Genomic DNA, 16989 nt, shown 5'->3' with positions numbered 1-16989 from the left:
ATACTAATTTTGAATGGAAAAGTATAAAAATTGTTTGAAATTGTATTGAAATTTTGATTACCTTTCTTGCATTTTGTGGATACCATAAATGTTCGTCTCTTGGATCAAGCCAATCAGACACTCAACTTTCGACTTCTGCGTAGGAATCGAAGTTCTGCTCATCCACTGCTTGTCCCGTCGATGAAAACAAATGGTTCTAGAGGAAGGTGTCAAGTCTGGTGAATATGGCGGGTGGGGTAGCAGCTCCCAGCCAAGCACTGTGATTGTATCCTGAACCGATTTTTCTTTATGTGCTGGTGTATTGTCGTGTAAAAAATTACTTTGCCGTGTCTTCTGGCCCATTCTGGTCGTTTTTCGATCAATGCATGGTTCATATTGATCATTTGTTGACTGTTTGCTGTGCAACATTTAACATGGCTGCCATTTGCTTTTGACTTAAAGTATCATCTTCATCCAATATTGCTTGCAGTTCTGCATTTTCACACTTTTTTGTTGGTCTTCCACGTTATTCATTTCTCACAACTGAACCGTTGAAACCATCTTTTGCATGTTGCTTCTGATAGAGCATAATCACCAAATGCCTCAATAAGCATTTGATGCGACTCTGCAGCTCAGTACAAAATTTGGCATTTTCAACACATTGAAACAAAATAAGATGTTGTTTGTTGAATGGCTGTAATGTTATTGAATATGTTTGACAGATGTCATGCCAACCAAACAGAAAAAAAAATAAGGCTCGTTCACAACAAATGTTCTCTACCAACACATTTGAATTTTAACGCTTACTTCATACCGGTACACCTAGTATTGACATTTTTAAAGAATTTTTAAATTTATTTAGTAACTATAAATTTATACGAATGCAGCGTTTGAACACATTTATTACAATCATAAATATTATTATATTCATATTAATGCACCAATTGACAATGTATATTCTTAAAAAAAATTTCACTACAAAAACCTTCAGGCTGACTAAATACTGTACATAGGTATACTGGGTCGTTCACTAAGTAATTTCTTTTTTTACAATTTAAACAAGATATTTTTTTATTGCGTAACGTAAACGGTTTCGTTAGACAAATTAAATCTTTAAGCAATCTCTCGAGTTGTTATTCGACGATTTGCATCGGCCAATTTTATCCACATCGGCTTCAAGAGGGCTTCCAGGACGTGGTGCATCCTTAAGATCGAAATTGCCGGAACGAAATTTTCCAAAACAATTTTAACATTGGTGTTCGGTCAACACATCTTTTCCGTACATATCACAAAATTTTTCACCTTGCTTGAACTTCATTTTTACCCTTTTGATAGTAGCAGTAAAATATGCCGAAAATGCTGTTCCATCTTCGAAAGGGCACCAAGCAATAACTACTCCAAAAAATTTAAGAAAATGTTTTCTAAACAAGCCTTACTATATCAGCTGTTCAAATATAATATAGGTATAACGGTAAAACGGTAAGTTATATATATCGGTCAATATTGGAGTTATCTTAAAGAAATTGTCTGTCCTTGTGCCGAAAATGGTTATAATCAGGTTAATACTTCGCCCAGTCCCATATAAATAATATAGGTAATATTAGTAAACACTTTCGAATTTTCGCTTGACTCTAAATAGATTATTAAGTTCAAAATGTGCGAGATTGAAATTAACTATATCATTAACCATTTATTTAAGTGTTTTAATAAGCACTAAATCCGTATATCACATATTTCAATGAAATATTGATTAGCATTAAGCCAATCGGTGGCAAACATTATGGATATTGCCATGTACCTTCCCTCAGCACTAATATGATGAATATAGAGATTTGTGTTAAAAACTCGTACTTGTTTTTATTTAATTTCAAAATATTTCTGCAAATCAATTGTTTAAGTTTTATTAACTAAGATTGAAGTACCTGCATTAAACCCAAAACCAGTTACACATTTTTATGAAAAGATTTTTAGATAATCTGTATATCAGAGTTTAGGTGAGAATCCGTTTGACAACGTTTTGGATATACTTATATATGGAGAAAAAACCGAATGATGGTGATCGTGTACTATACAGCAAAAAATCGGTGACAAGCGAAACATTTGAAACCAAAATATGTTATATTATATAGTAGATATAATGATGATTTAAAGAAACTCACAATATTTGTAGGTCCAGAAATAATTCTATAATTGAATAATCATAATTTTGGTCGAGGGAAGGAGTTAAATGGTATCGACAAGTTGAAAGGTGTATATCCCTCGACGGCAACTACGTTAAATAATAAACGGCATTTTGCAAAAATAAGGTTTTATTTTAAACGATATAAAATCTTCGGACATCTTGGTACATATTATGTATTTAAATTTCACGAATGTTTCGAAATACAAGATTTTTAAATCCTGATTCAAATAGCATCTATATTTAATTTCAAAATAAGATATAGTTATGTGACAATTATTCCATTAAATAGGATCGATAATGAAGGCTACGGCATTTTGGTTGAAGGTTTGAAACTCGGTATTATGGTTTTCAACTCAAACCGTCAAAAAAAAAATCGCTTGAAGTGTTATCAACTTCAACTTTTTTTTGGTATTACGGTTTTCAACTCTGTGCCAGTGGGGTTGACTAGAGTATAAAAAAATCGTAAATCATCGTAAAATAATTCTAAACTAATGTCCAATTTAATAATTATTCACCTTTTCGTGAGCAATTTTCTATTGAATCTTCTTTTTTTAGGTTGGCACCACTAAAAAAACTTTGACTGAAAATAGTTGAAAATCGTAATACCAAAAAAAGAGCTGGATTGGTCTGAAGTAGAATTGATTTAATTTCAATTGAATCGAGTGAAGATGAAAACTATAATTGTGGTTTAAATTTTTGTGTAACCTCACCTTTCATACACCCTCGCGGTTTCCACATTGTTTTAAGGTTTACCTGCGGGCTTTAAAAGGTATGGTCCCATTTCAACTTTTTTAAAGTACATAAGAGATAGTAGTATACCTTCGGAGGACTTTTTCATTTATTTTTACATCTAACTGGTGCTTTATTTATATACTGTAACTGTATTTTCACACTGTATGTGGAGGTGGGCGTGGCCCCGCCCTCTAATAGGTTTAAGGTGCGTATCTCCTAAACTGCTTAAGCTACAAGAACAAAATTCACTGAGAGCTAATGCTTTTAGCACCTCTATCGACAGTGTGAAAATGGGTGAAATCGGGTGACAACCCCGCCCACTCCCCATATAACGGTACTGTTAAAAACTACTAAAAACGCCATTAATCAAGCACTAAAAACGCCAGAGACATTAAATTTTATCTCTGGGATGTTATGAGATGACTTTATAGGAACCGCGTTCAAAATTAGACAGTGGGGTTGGCACCGCCCTCTTTTAAGTGAAAACCCATATTTTGGGATTTGCTTAACCGATTTCAGTATTCATCTCATACTTCTAGGTTATGGTGCGAAAATGGGCGAAATCGGGTTACAATCACGCTTACTTCCCATATAACACCATATTCAATTGCATCTGATTCTTTTACATTCCACTATGCAAATCAAGCAGCAATGATTGTATCGGGGTCAGACTTTGCGTATATAATGCATTTAAAGTAGGCCACCTTGTAACCGAAAATTGTCTGAATCGAACTAAAACTGTTCACGCCCCTAGGTACTGAATATGTAGACCCCAGTTCCTACATTGAACACTTTATCGAAAATACCGGTCAATCTGTGAGATATGTACAATAATTGAAGTTCAGAGTAAATCCTTTCCTGATAATAATATGCCTGTATATCAAAAATGAGTTGAATCGGATTAAGGCTTCTTTTAGGCACCATATATACCTAATACAAAGAGTTTGAACTCCCGTTTTACTTCATACCGCATATATCGGCCAATCTAAGTGAAAATTAGAGAGCGTGTTTTGCTAATAACAATGTATCTTCATGCCTAAAATGGAAAAAATCGGATGAAAACTTGCCCTAGCGCCCATATAACTAATGCCACGATTTTCGAACATCCGGCAGATTATACTCCCTATATATATTGTATATATATATATATATATATATATTATATATTGGTGATGGTAAGTGTACCTCAATGAATCTCAGAGATCATATTATTAGTATGTAGCATGTTAATAGTATGTGGTATTGCCAAATATAGCCTTATTGACGAATATGTCGTTCAGTGTGTGAGATATATATTTATAAAATTGCTTGAAAATATGCTCTTAAGTATAGCTGAGCAATGTCCAAATTAATGCAATCAGCCAGTCCCTTAATCTGTCCTCAACATAGCATACATAATGATTTCCGACTTACCACCTGACTTTGAACCGTACTCGTTGTTCGAAATGTGTGATATTTTAATGAATTTAATAGACAAGTTTCCTTGAAAATTAGATATGTAGTTTACCACTAAATATGAATGGAATCGGTGTACCCCTTGGTCTAAACATCATATCCATAATATAAAGAACTAGAGGATCTGTCGTTTTCCACATCAACTCTATATATTAAATTTAGCCTCTTACATTAAGTTTATATCACATAGTTCTCATTTATAGATGATTTTAATATAATTTCGCCGACGCGAAGGTAAATATATTATAAAAACTAAGTGTGAATAAACTCAATGAAGATTCTTTACTCTTACCGCTGATGGGGGAAATATAAAGATCTTCTTTGAGCTGAGAAATATTGCATTCTGATTTTATTTTATTAAATGCAGCTCTTATATATTGTACTATTTACAAATCTTACTATCTAATTATATGTATAGATGTGTCTATTTGTATGTATCTTTAGTGGTCTTTTACAGACAGACTCTCTTGTAACCCAAACCGGTTTATTGTGGGCGAGGGGACGACGAGGAAAGACGAAGGGACTTTGCATTCCTTCTCACTTTCAAATTCTTTGAACGGTTGCAAGAGCGCTGTGTTTCAAATGAATTCGTTCACATATTTGAATTCTGTTATCTATTTTTTGTATGTAATATGCAAATTTGTATGCATAGAATAATAGAAATATAATATTTTGAAAAATTGTAAATAAGGAGAAAATTAAGATATAGATTATGGAGTAAAGAAATTATGAATTTTTAATACGGAGTAAAGAAATTATGAATTCTTAATATATAAAGATTAGGATATTCCTGTTATAAATTTGGCCTTGAAAATATTAGTAGCGGGTATTCAATACATTCTGGTGCATTAAGTATTTCTTTGAAACTATTAAGCGGGTAGGTATTATGCATATTGTTCTACCATATTCATGGTAATTCATTGCAAGCAAAATGTGAGACCATCATCCCAACATACAAATGAAATATGCAACACGCTCTAAGTGTTGCACAGTCGAACCGCACAAATATTTACGAAAATTTTGTGAAAAGGAATGCAGAAAAACTAGACTCGAGTTGCTGGACTCTTTTTGCTCGTGTGAATGCACAGAGCGACACCAAAAGAGAATTTGTCGAAAACGAGGGTCAAAAGAGTCTGTGTGTAAAAGCCGTGTTACACGACATGGGGTTGTTTTTAATTGTACAACTCAATCTATGTGCGTTTGTGTGTGTGTTCGTGGGTTATCTATTTTATGTGATGTGACATGTTTTATGTGATGTGACATGACACAGAATTATAGTGCTTAAATGTATTTTCAGAACTCTATTTTTATCAATGCATACATTTATTATACACTCGCAACATGTTGCTACAGAGTATAATAGTTTTGTTCACCTAACGGCTGTTTGTATCACCTAAAACTTATCGAGTTAGAAATAGGTTTTATATAGGTATATAAAAATGATCAGGATGAAGAGACGAGTTGAAATCCAGGTGACTGTCTGTCCGTCCGCCCGTCCGTCTGTGCAAGCTCTAACTTGAGTAAAAATTGAAATATCTTTATGAAACTGTGTAGACATGTTTCCTGGTACCGTGAAACGGTTGGTATTGCAGATGGGCGTAATCGGACCACTGCCACGCCCACAAAACGCCATTAGTTAAAAACAAATAAATTGCCATAACTAACCTCAGCAATAAGATACAAGATTGTTATTTGGTACAAAGAATCACATAAGGGAGGGCATCTTCAGTTAAACTTTTTTTTAAAAAGTGGGCGTGGTCCCGCCTCTAATAAGTTTAATGTGCATATCTTCTAAACCGCTAAAGCTATAATAACCAAATTCACTGGGAAAAAATGTTTTTAGCACCTCTATTGACGGTGCAAAAATGGGTGAAATCGGGTGAGCCCCCTCACTCCCTATATAACGGTACTGTTAAAAAATACTAAAAGCGCGATAAACCAAGCACTAAACGCGCCAGTGACATTAAATTTTACCTCTGGGATGGTATGAGATTACTTTATAGGAACCGCGTTTAAAATTAGTCAGGGTCGTTTAGGTGAAAACGGATGTGCTTAACCGATTTCAACCAAATTTGGTACATAACATTCTCTTTATATTTCTATGTTATGGTGCAAAATGGGCGAAATCAGATTATAACCACGCCTATTTTCTATATGACACCATTTTAAATTCCACTTGATTCTTTCACTTTCCACTATGCACATCAAGCAACAATGAGTAAAACTTTGCGTGAATATTGCGTTTAAAGTACGCCACCTTGTGACCAAAAATTGTCTAAATCGAACCAAAACTGTTCAAGCCCCTAAGTACTAAATATGTGGACCCCAGTGCCTGTAGTTGACCTTCTACCGAAAATATCAGTCAATCCACAAAGAAATCTCAAACGAGTATACCATTTGACTTTGCAAGAGTATAAAATGTTCGGTTACATCCGAACTTAGCCCTTCCTTACTTGTTTACTATAAAGTTTTGCGAACAACTATAAGTATTTCGCCGGCTTTGATCCTTGGATGTTATACTAGTATAAAATGTTCAATTACATCCGAACTTAGCCCTTCCTTACTTGTTATTTATTTAAAATATTAAAGAGTGAACCTTATTTCGACTTAAAACGAAAAAACATAATTTTCAATCAAAAATTCTAATGTAAAAATTTCAGATTTTTTAAAAAAATCAGTAACCTTTTTCTCGTTGATATCTCTACTTTCTGATGGTATAGGAAATATATTTGTACATGGCTATGGTAATTTTGCAAAAAAAGACTGCACTAAGTAAGTATTAGTCCAATTCGCTTATTTCCGCACTGTATCATAGGATAATCATGATAATTATTCGTAGCAAATTTTTTGAAATTGGTAAAGATTCGGGGATATGTGATTTCCCCGACGGGTGTAAAATTAAATGTCTCTGACGCATTTAGTTATGGATTTATCGCAATTTTAGTAGTTTTTAGCAAAACCATTATATGCAGAATGAGCAGGGTTGTTATCCGATTTTACTTGTTTTCCCAGGTGTTTGTTGAACAAAATTTGTATACTCTGTAGCAACTACAGTATAAAAATGTTGCATTTGTATCCAATAATCGCCATTCTAGGAAGTTATTAACGGGTTACAATAATATTTGGTAAATTATATACTTATGTATATTATAAGTCGTAGACTCGCTTAGTTTTATTACTACTTTTTACTTCGTGTCCGAGAAATTTATATTTAACAGTTAACTCAAATGTGTTTTATGTATGTACAAGTATGTTATATAAACTTACCCAAATGGGCTAATTTATATATATGTGAAATATCTTTTCCCAACAAAATAAACGGAAGTCATTATATTAGGGATATGAGGTTTGGAGCTAGGTCAAGACCAATTTCATTCATATTCAGTGCAAAACCACAACATTTTTACGAAAATTCGTCCAACTAATTTAAGATAAAAATCACACATTTTGACCAACATAATCGATTGTTATGTATAATTAAGCTGTAATATATTCATTGTTATAAGTTCACTTAGGTTTGCTAAAACCTTTTCCACATTGACCTATATACGAGTATTCTGTAAAAAGCCATCCGAAAGTTTGAAATTCTAATTGTGATTCCTTATATGATTTTTTACTTTTTTGGTCTTTGAGTTTCATTAAGATATCTTTCAAATTGACCAGCATATATGGAATAAGGTCAAACGGATTTTGTAAGATCCTTATATAAGATATATGGGTGCTAGGTTTAATATTAACTACATTTTATCTATTTTAGGTTCAAGGGCATACTATTATTAGATAGATATGCTCTATTAATTTCTTTAAGATAGTTCACACTTACATATGTATAGTAGGTATATGCAGGAAAAGGTCAGGATTGACTCGATTTTACCCCTTTTTGGCACAAGGGCCCACTATTATGGGAAAAAAATTCTCTTTAAGTTTAAATAGTTATCTCACAGATTGACCGATATTTCCGATTAAGCTACCACCACTGAGTTGCACATATTCGGTATCTGGGGGCTTGCAAAGTTATGATTAAACTTTTAGACCTGAGATGGAATATCTTGAAAGAACTATTTGTGTAAGTTTCATCCCGCTATCTTCATCGATGCTTGGTTTGTATACTGTAAAGTCAAAGAATCAGATTGAATTTAAAATTGTCTTATATAGAAAGTAGGCGTGGATGTGGTGGAGCCCATTTTTTCGCTGTAACAAAGGGATACCAATATGTTATACACCAATTTAATCGGTCAAGTGGTTTTTGAGACATAAGGTTTCACTTCAAATTGGGCGGTGCCACGGTTATTGTCCCCGCATCAAATACAGTTTCGTCTTCATATATTGGATCGTCTTCATTATTGCTTTACGGCATGCCTTAATGTACATACATACGCATAAGTAAATAAACCGTATTCATATAATTAATATAGGTAAATCTTATCACACAATATGTTTTCCTTGTCACAAGCTATTCAAATAACTAAAGCTGAATTGCAATTGAGCTAAGCGTTACAAGTACGCAGAGAGAAAGTATTCTATGGATATGGATATAAATCATAAGAATTATCTATTGACAAACGAGGCTTGTCGTGGGAACTAATACGAGATGCTTTGCGTTTAGCATGAAAACAATGCGTCGATAACACTTCATGGTAGCAGTAGTTTATCAGTTTGAACTGGGTGGTGCATATTAACAGCCGCTTAAAACGAATATATCAGTGCTTTCAACTCTCAACTAATAGCCACTATGGGATATTGGTCAAAGCTGTTGGATTGGATATTAAGAGATCCTGGAAAACTAATTCGCTATTTAGTCCTTTTTGTGTGCTCCGTTATTGTGATTGTACAGGTATATAAAACATTTTCATTGAGTGAAAACGTATTGCAGTTTGCAGAGATAAATATGAAGTGTTTATAATCAGCAATTCTTAATTGCAAAGAAACTCAGAAAACTAATACAAATTGTTATGAATACATAATAATCTCTTATTTTTTCAACCAGTTGTCGGAATGCTGTACCAAACTGCATAGTCCACCGATATTAACTCACTCATATTTTAGTCTGAACGATACTGTAGAAATGCCAGCTATCACTATATGCCGCGAGCCACCATACAAAGAAGATGTACTAAATGTAAGTTCTACATGAAGAAAAATATGAAAACATCGTTTCAATATTTACAAAACGAAAAAAATCTTATGGACGGCGGTGCCTATACTCTCCGTGTAAAATATAACTTTACTACTCCTTTCACTGGTAGAACCGGCCTTTTCTATACAATTTTTTTTACACTAGAAAAATGTTGCACTAGAGTATAATAGTCTTGTTTACCTCACATTTATTTATAACATCTAAAACTAATCGAAATAAATAGAAAGTTAAATATACATATATATAAATGGCCAGACAAGTTAAATTCGGGTTAAATTGTTGAAAAGTACAAAAATTGCGATAACTCACTAAATAAATACATCAGAAGCATTCAAATTCACCACCAAGGTGATGTCAAAAGGCTCCATATAAATCGATGTAAGAATTAGAGACTGGGCGAACTCCTTTAGCTTAAATCCTACATCTCAAGTATTATAATAATAAAGTAAAAGGATATAAAAATGGATGAATTTAATACATACACGCCTATTTCCCATATATTCCAATTTTAAATTTCATTTGATTTACAGTATATCAATCGAGAGATAAAACAGTTACCGAAATACAATTTTTTACAGATCGGACCATAACTTTCAAACCGTCATATATGTAGATCCTAGTTCCTCTTGCAGACTTTTTACCGAAAACATTGGTCAATTATCAAGTTAGATTTAGTATTGAAATCAAAATCTTTATATGATAACTAAATATTTTCAAACTTACCCCCACATATATCGGTCATTATGAGAGTTATTTTACTAAAAATCAGACAATCTTTCTAATAACTATGTATCCTTGTTTCAAAAACTATATTGGTCAATATGTAATGTATCTTAATGAAACTCAGAGCATCTTTTTCTGGGAAGGATATGTCATGATGCCAAAAATTAATCAAATCCGGTCAAAACTACCCGTAGGTTCCATATACCTGATATAATAATTTCAAGCATCCGGTTGGTTTTCTAACGTATATGGCATATCGGCAAATATATAAGATATCTTAGCAAAATTGAGTGAACGTATAATACTGGATATTATATAGTGTAGTGTTCAAATGAGTGAAATCGGTTTACAAAGCTTCCACTTGGTTACACCCGATCTTAGCCCTTCCTCATTTGTTTATTATATGGTAAACGTTTGTCATCACCAGAAAGTAATTCCTAGGCTTTGATCCTTACAAAGTTAAAAATGGTCGATCTTTTATTTATTTACCCCGATATAATATATTATGTAAAGTTAATATAAAGGGCTCAAACCCTAAAATTATTTAGCTGAAAGTTAGAAACGATATGAACCAGATTCATTTTTGGTACGGAACGAAGATATGCTGAATAAAATATTGTCACCAAATTTGTCTGTTCGGTACAAAATTAACCAAACGTAACGTAAGGAAAACGTGATATAGCCTCGGAGATTAAGACACGTTCAATGCAAATTTGAGTTTATAAATATTTCCTCAGTTTTCTTCCTAATTTTTGTAGCGGAAAACTAAATACATATATAACCCTTTATTTATAAAACTTAAAAGCAACCGTTAGATGAACAAAACTCTATAATAATTATACAATTTTGTTGTAAAAAAGGTCAAATAGAACTAATTAAATATCGTTATTCCAATCCTGAGAGAATTGCGGGAAACCTCAAGACATGTTTAGAAAGTTTTTTAACCCTTATGTTAGTAACCGGGTACCCGGGCATCCACCGCGGTGTATTTGTGTGAATAACACAACAAAAAATTTAAAACTATGCGCTGCACGGTTTGTCTTTACCAAAATTTTATCCGTTATCCATTATACATCTTTTAATCCTATTTACCATAACTTCATACGTATTACAAATAGCTTTTTTCCTTCATTATTATTCATTTAATCATAGGATCTCAAGTTTTTCAACAAGGTATCAATCTCATGCAAAAGTTAGGTCTTTGCACCGTGACAAGTGATTTTGATATTGAGTATGGTCTAGCCAACCCCATTTTCTGCGTTTTATTTGCGGGTACGGGTTTCTCCTTTGTTATTCACATAACTCCAGTTTTTTTTAATTTTGGACTATACGATTTTGAATGTCGCTTCCATATAACAGTGTGGACTTAACGCATGTGGAGTATATTCTAAGTTTTGTGCCTCTGGAGATTTGCGAACATGCCCGATTGCAGTCGTTCAAACGCAGCCAGTGGGGATACGTTTTTGCTTCTCTGCCAGATAATATATGCTTTCGAGGTAGCATAAGGTGTCAGCGAACTCGATCTCATGATTATCGATCTTTATTTGTCTTCTAATGAATTTAATGACTCTCATGGGATATTGTATAATTCTTACATGAGTGTGATAAACTTAGAGACTAAATCTCAGTATAGTACTAAGCAGCAATGTCTTTAGATATATGTATATGTTTCATATTATATTTCTTTTATATCTAATTCTAATTCGTCTAGTAAACACTACAGGTTAGAAAATCAGTTTCCTTAAAACAGTGCGTTAATGAAAAGGTATAAATTTAATTAGGATGTAATTTTAATTATAGTTTTTTTCAGTTAATAAAAAACACAGCTACGATTAAATTATAAGATGCAATTATAAGTACATAAGTCAAATGAAAACAAAACGAAAACCACAAAGGTGATCAGTATTATTAAACCACCATTTAGTAATTGACAAGCTTGTTTGGGAAGTAAACATAGCTTTCTAGCTTATATAGATTTGAATCGCCACCTACAGCAAGTATTGGTCTTTTAGTCAAGGGGCCTCCTAAGTTATAGAATTTTTAAAGAATGCGACATTGGTTAAATTAAAATCTTCAACCTGAGGAATTAAAGAGTTCCAATAAGATACATGTCCAATTTATCTGTTATCAGAATACTTGTACCGTTAAAATATCGTCTTTAAAAGATCGCATTATTATGCAGATTTGAATTCGAATATTTTAATATAATTAAATGAACAGATAAGTTATGTCACAGTCTACTTATTTAAAGTATAATACCTATAATACTTGTATATTCAATTACAATTGTTTGAGTTTTTCTGTTAGAATATGTCGGGAGATATATGCCCGCATCCAAAATATGTAACTTGCTGGAATGACTTCCCTTTCAATGACTTAGAACTAGATGAATTCTTTATGAACTCAACCTTTAATTTAGAAGAAACCATATTGGGTGAACAATATGGGCTCGATGGACTAACTAGGAGTGGGTTAAAATGAAATATATTTGAAATATGTTCAATAATAATCAATTTATTTAAATATATAACTGCGTATATCAAGATATAGAAATCAAAAGCAGCTTTCATTTCTACATGGGCCGGTGTTACACTTTGAATCCTAAAATAGAGCTTAAACGTACAACTCGTACTTCTGGTTATTCTCTATTGCTTACGCATAACATTGCATCGGGTTCAAGTATGGAAATGATGTTAGAAAAAAATCCAGGATGGCATATTTATATACATGATCATCGCCATGAGTTTACTGGTAAATAAAAATAAATATTTATTAAAAATTATATGTTATGTGGTAAAGTTTTCAAGCTACTATATAGAAAACTTTTATTTTGCCTTACACCTTATTTCTTCAAATTTTATTTATCAATTTTTTCTTAGAACTCAATGTGAAAGGGACTGCACGGACAGAGTATATTTTCGCTGAAATTGACGAGGAAATTGAAATAAAGCTCCAAAGCCAACAATTCAGAAATATTGAATCAAAAAAAAACCCTTGCTCCGCTACACCAAGTTACAGTGACATGAAGGTATACTACCCTTTTACTAGGAAATCAAAGCGTTTTAGGTCTTTTGAGGACAATAAAGACCGCAGATTATAAAAGCTTAGAATACTAGGATTAATTTGGGGCGATACATATATACCGACGAAGTGTAAACCATAGCCCACAAAAAATCACACACAAATTATATCTACAGGTTGATTGAAAAGTTTCTGCGCTCGAAAGGAAAAAATACTGTCTTTGGACGAAATCTATTTTTTTATTCAATATAATCTCTCTTAACTTCAATACACTTATTCCAATAATTTTATGCTATCCCTATAATGACTACGACTGTAAAAGCTTCTTCGTTCGACAAAAAAAGCCAAATCTGCTGAATACGTTAGATGCTCAAGCAATTCGTACTTTAATTCGTTGAATTTTTTCATTGTTAAAACACCTTTGTGAGCAGGTGCATTGTCTTGAAGAAAAATGATTTTTTTGTGCTCCAAACAAAGTCTTTTCTCACGAATTTTTGCATCCAGCTGATCCAAAAGGCTGCAATAATATTCAGAGTTGATTGTTTTAACTGATGACATTTCTTATTTTGCTGATCGTTGTGACTTCACCTTTGCTTTGGAGCTGAAAAACCAGCTTCCATCCACTGTAAACGTTCTTATTTCAATTTAGGATCATGGTGGTAGATCCAGGTCTCATCCATCCTTATAAAACTTCGCAAAATATCGGTTTTATTATGCTTCAAACGTTCCAAATTATGCTGAGAAATTTGTTTTCTTTTCCAGCTTTTTCATTTGTAATTCTCCATGTAAAATATGAAGTACTTGTTCTTCTGAGCTGCGTATAGCATTAGCATCTTCACTGACAATATTATGAACATGCTCAATGATTTCTGGTGTGGTTGTGGTTTTTGGTTGTCCTTCGCGTGGATCGTCTTCAAGCTTAGTAAGACAACGTTTAAATTCCAGCTCAAAACTCAACTGTGCCTTTTGGAGGTGAGGACTCCTTAAACACTTCGAACAATTGTTCATAAATTTCCTTCGTTTTTAAATCTTTTGAAACAAAGAATCGAATGACTGCGGGATTTTCAGTTTTTTCCACATTAAACAAATTTACTGACACGTCAACTGCCATGTAAACAAAGAATTAAATGACAGAATGACTTGTAACTTTGTCTGTGTTCTTACGACAGATGTACCAACTTGAAAAAAAAAAATTTTGGAGCTAGTAGTGCTATTTCTTGGTGTAAGCAGAAACTTTTCATCCAGCCTGTATATTTATATAAGATAAGATTTATTTTTAGAATACATAGTTTGGCAAGTTACTTTCAAAAGATTTATTGTTTTACTTTTGCAATAATCATTGAGTCCTTCTACATATATGTAATTTTATAAAATTTATCTAATCTTCCAGATTACCTTTTTACTTACCAGTATGTATGGTGATGCCAAGATATTTGTTTTATGAACCAATGTTCTTTTGTCTCTATATCGTTTATCGCTGACCTGTCACTTTTTTTTTTTAATTTATTTAATATGAAAATGGAATAGTATATATTCTTGACCTGTTGTTCAGAGTACCATCGCTCTCCCCCCTTGTCATTTTAAACAAACAGGCGCATAGATAAAATTTATTTGCATTTACACAGAAAAACATATGTACTACGTAAATATGGAAAATTTCGCAAATATTGTAAATATAAAATTTTCTCAGTGCGCTGAATTATGTGTTTTCGATGATTTGGCTACAAAAACCAATTGCACTGGTCCTTGGATGACCGGTATATCGCAGCAACCATGCGATAACAACAAGTCAATGCGTGCCTTAATAAAGGATTACGAAATGTAAGAAGACAAAACAACTGACGTTTTCACAACAAGTTTTAAATTTAATTTTATTATTTAGCTACTATAAAAGTGACGAAGATATTGAATGCGATTGCAAACGTCCTTGTAATGAGCGTATTTATTCGACATTAATACAAAGCAGAAAACAACTTAATTCGGGTCAGCAATATACCCAAGTATGGATTTATTATTCCACAAAATTAGTTTCGGTAAAATTAAAATCGGCAAAAAATTTCATAAATAATAAAAAAAGTTATATGTACAATTCGTGTTCTTTTCGGCAGATGGTGGAAGAACGTCCGAGCTATGACACTACACAATTTATAGCTGACATTGGTGGCTCATTGGGTTTTTTACTAGGTCTCTCTGTCCTAGGATTAATCGGCATATTGGAACATGTTAGTAATTACTTAACTTTATTTATAAAGTTTATTTCTATGCCCTAACTTACCCTATAGCTTACCTTATTTTTCTGCGGAGGATTAGTAAAAACGCAATTAAAACACGAGAATCAGTTACAAGACGAAGCAGAACGTCAATCCCAAAAAAGTGTGCAACTGAAATAAAAGATACAACTCTTTAAATATTAACAATATCCAAAGAGAAGAAAACATATATGGACGAATAAACTCTTGCATGACTTAAGAAGACTAGGCAGCATATAAATTGTTATCAAATTTATTTTCATTTCTCTGCATCTCTAATAAAACGACATGAATTAATAAAACGCAATTTTGCTTTTTCATTCTAAGTAATCCAACTTGACACGGAATAATAATAATAATAATAACCCAACGATTACCCTCCTCCCGCCCAACCGACGCGAGGGGCGCAATCCGCATACGTGCGGAATTAGGCAAGTCAGAAAAGGCAAGAGAGTTTTTCAAGTGTTGAGATCTAAAACTGCTCAGCTTCAGAGACAAAAATTTCAACAGCTGACATTTATAGCTACGATATAATAAATTTTTACATTTTCATTTATTAAGAGAAAACAATAAAGTCTTTTTAATTTTGAAAAGTGAGTCAGATATTGTAAATCAAATGTGCTGGAATGAGAATTAAAGTCTATACTAATATTATAAAGCTGAAGAGTTTGTTTGTTTGTTTGTTTGTTTGAACGCGCTAATCTCCGAAACTACTGGTTCGAATTGAATAATTCTTTTTGTGTTGGATAGTCCAGTTATCGAGAAAGGCTATAGTCTATATAACATCACCAATAGGAGCAAAGATAGCATGTGCGGCATGATGAGAAGAATGAGCGTGTAAACATAATAAATTCGTGTATGTTATACATGTGTGATGGTTTTTAAAAAATTTTAAAAACATGATGTTGTTATGAACATGTTTTATGGTGTAAACGCTTGCATCATGCTCTGCTTTCACACGAGCAAAAAGAGTCCAGCGACTCGAGTATAGTTTTTCTGTCTGTTTGTGCCGTTCGAATGCGCAACACTTAGAGTATGTTGCATATTTCATTTTTATGTTGGGATGGTGGTCCCACATTTTGCTTGCAATGAATTAGCATGAATGTGGTAGAACAATATGCATAATACCTACCTGCTTTATATTTCCAAGGCCAAATTTATAACAGGAATTTCCTAATATTTATGTATCAAAAATTCATAATTTCTTTACTTAATATTTTTAGGATTCAAAAGTCTTTGTTTAAAAGGGCTAAATATTTTCAAGGCCAAATTTATAACAGGAGTTTCCTAATATTTATGTATCAAAAATTCATAATTTCTTTACTCCATATTTTTGGGATTCAAAAGAGTATTTGTTTAAAAGGGCTAATGCACGCAGTATATTTTTCCAGTCGTAAGCAAACATCGAAGCGTAATGGCGTCCAGGATAAACGAAGAAATATCAGAGAAATAAAGTATGATTGTACTGAACGGTTGAATGCAGCGCTAATTCGTTTATGCGATATAATTAT

General features: G+C 32.8%; 1 protein-coding gene across 1 annotated transcript; it reads left to right on the top strand.

The window, feature by feature from the left end:
* The first annotated feature begins 9022 nt into the window (after positions 1-9022).
* On the top strand, positions 9023-15760 carry LOC106624715 (acid-sensing ion channel 1B). The gene is made up of 9 exons (XM_036371068.2): positions 9023-9182; positions 9336-9467; positions 12516-12675; positions 12753-12959; positions 13088-13236; positions 14920-15050; positions 15112-15262; positions 15338-15451; positions 15512-15760. Exons 1-9 carry the CDS (start codon positions 9081-9083, stop codon positions 15617-15619), a joined length of 1254 nt encoding a protein of 417 aa, XP_036226961.1. The 5' UTR covers positions 9023-9080; the 3' UTR covers positions 15620-15760.
* The last annotated feature ends 1229 nt before the right edge of the window (positions 15761-16989 follow it).

This window comes from Bactrocera oleae, chromosome 3 (assembly GCF_042242935.1).
Source record: "Bactrocera oleae isolate idBacOlea1 chromosome 3, idBacOlea1, whole genome shotgun sequence".
Taxonomy (NCBI): Eukaryota; Metazoa; Arthropoda; class Insecta; order Diptera; family Tephritidae; genus Bactrocera; species Bactrocera oleae.
The sequence above is the reverse complement of the archived record's forward strand: the minus strand, read 5'-3'. Positions and strand labels throughout refer to the sequence as shown.

Coding starts and splice junctions, on each gene's coding strand:
- LOC106624715 (XM_036371068.2), top strand. CDS start 9,081: ATGGGATATTGGTCAAAGCTGTTGGATTGGATATTAAGAGATCCTGGA. Junction 9,183..9,335: donor CCGTTATTGTGATTGTACAG/GTATATAAAACA, acceptor TTTTTCAACCAG/TTGTCGGAATGCTGTACCAA. Junction 13,237..14,919: donor CAAGTTACAGTGACATGAAG/GTATACTACCCT, acceptor AAATTTTCTCAG/TGCGCTGAATTATGTGTTTT.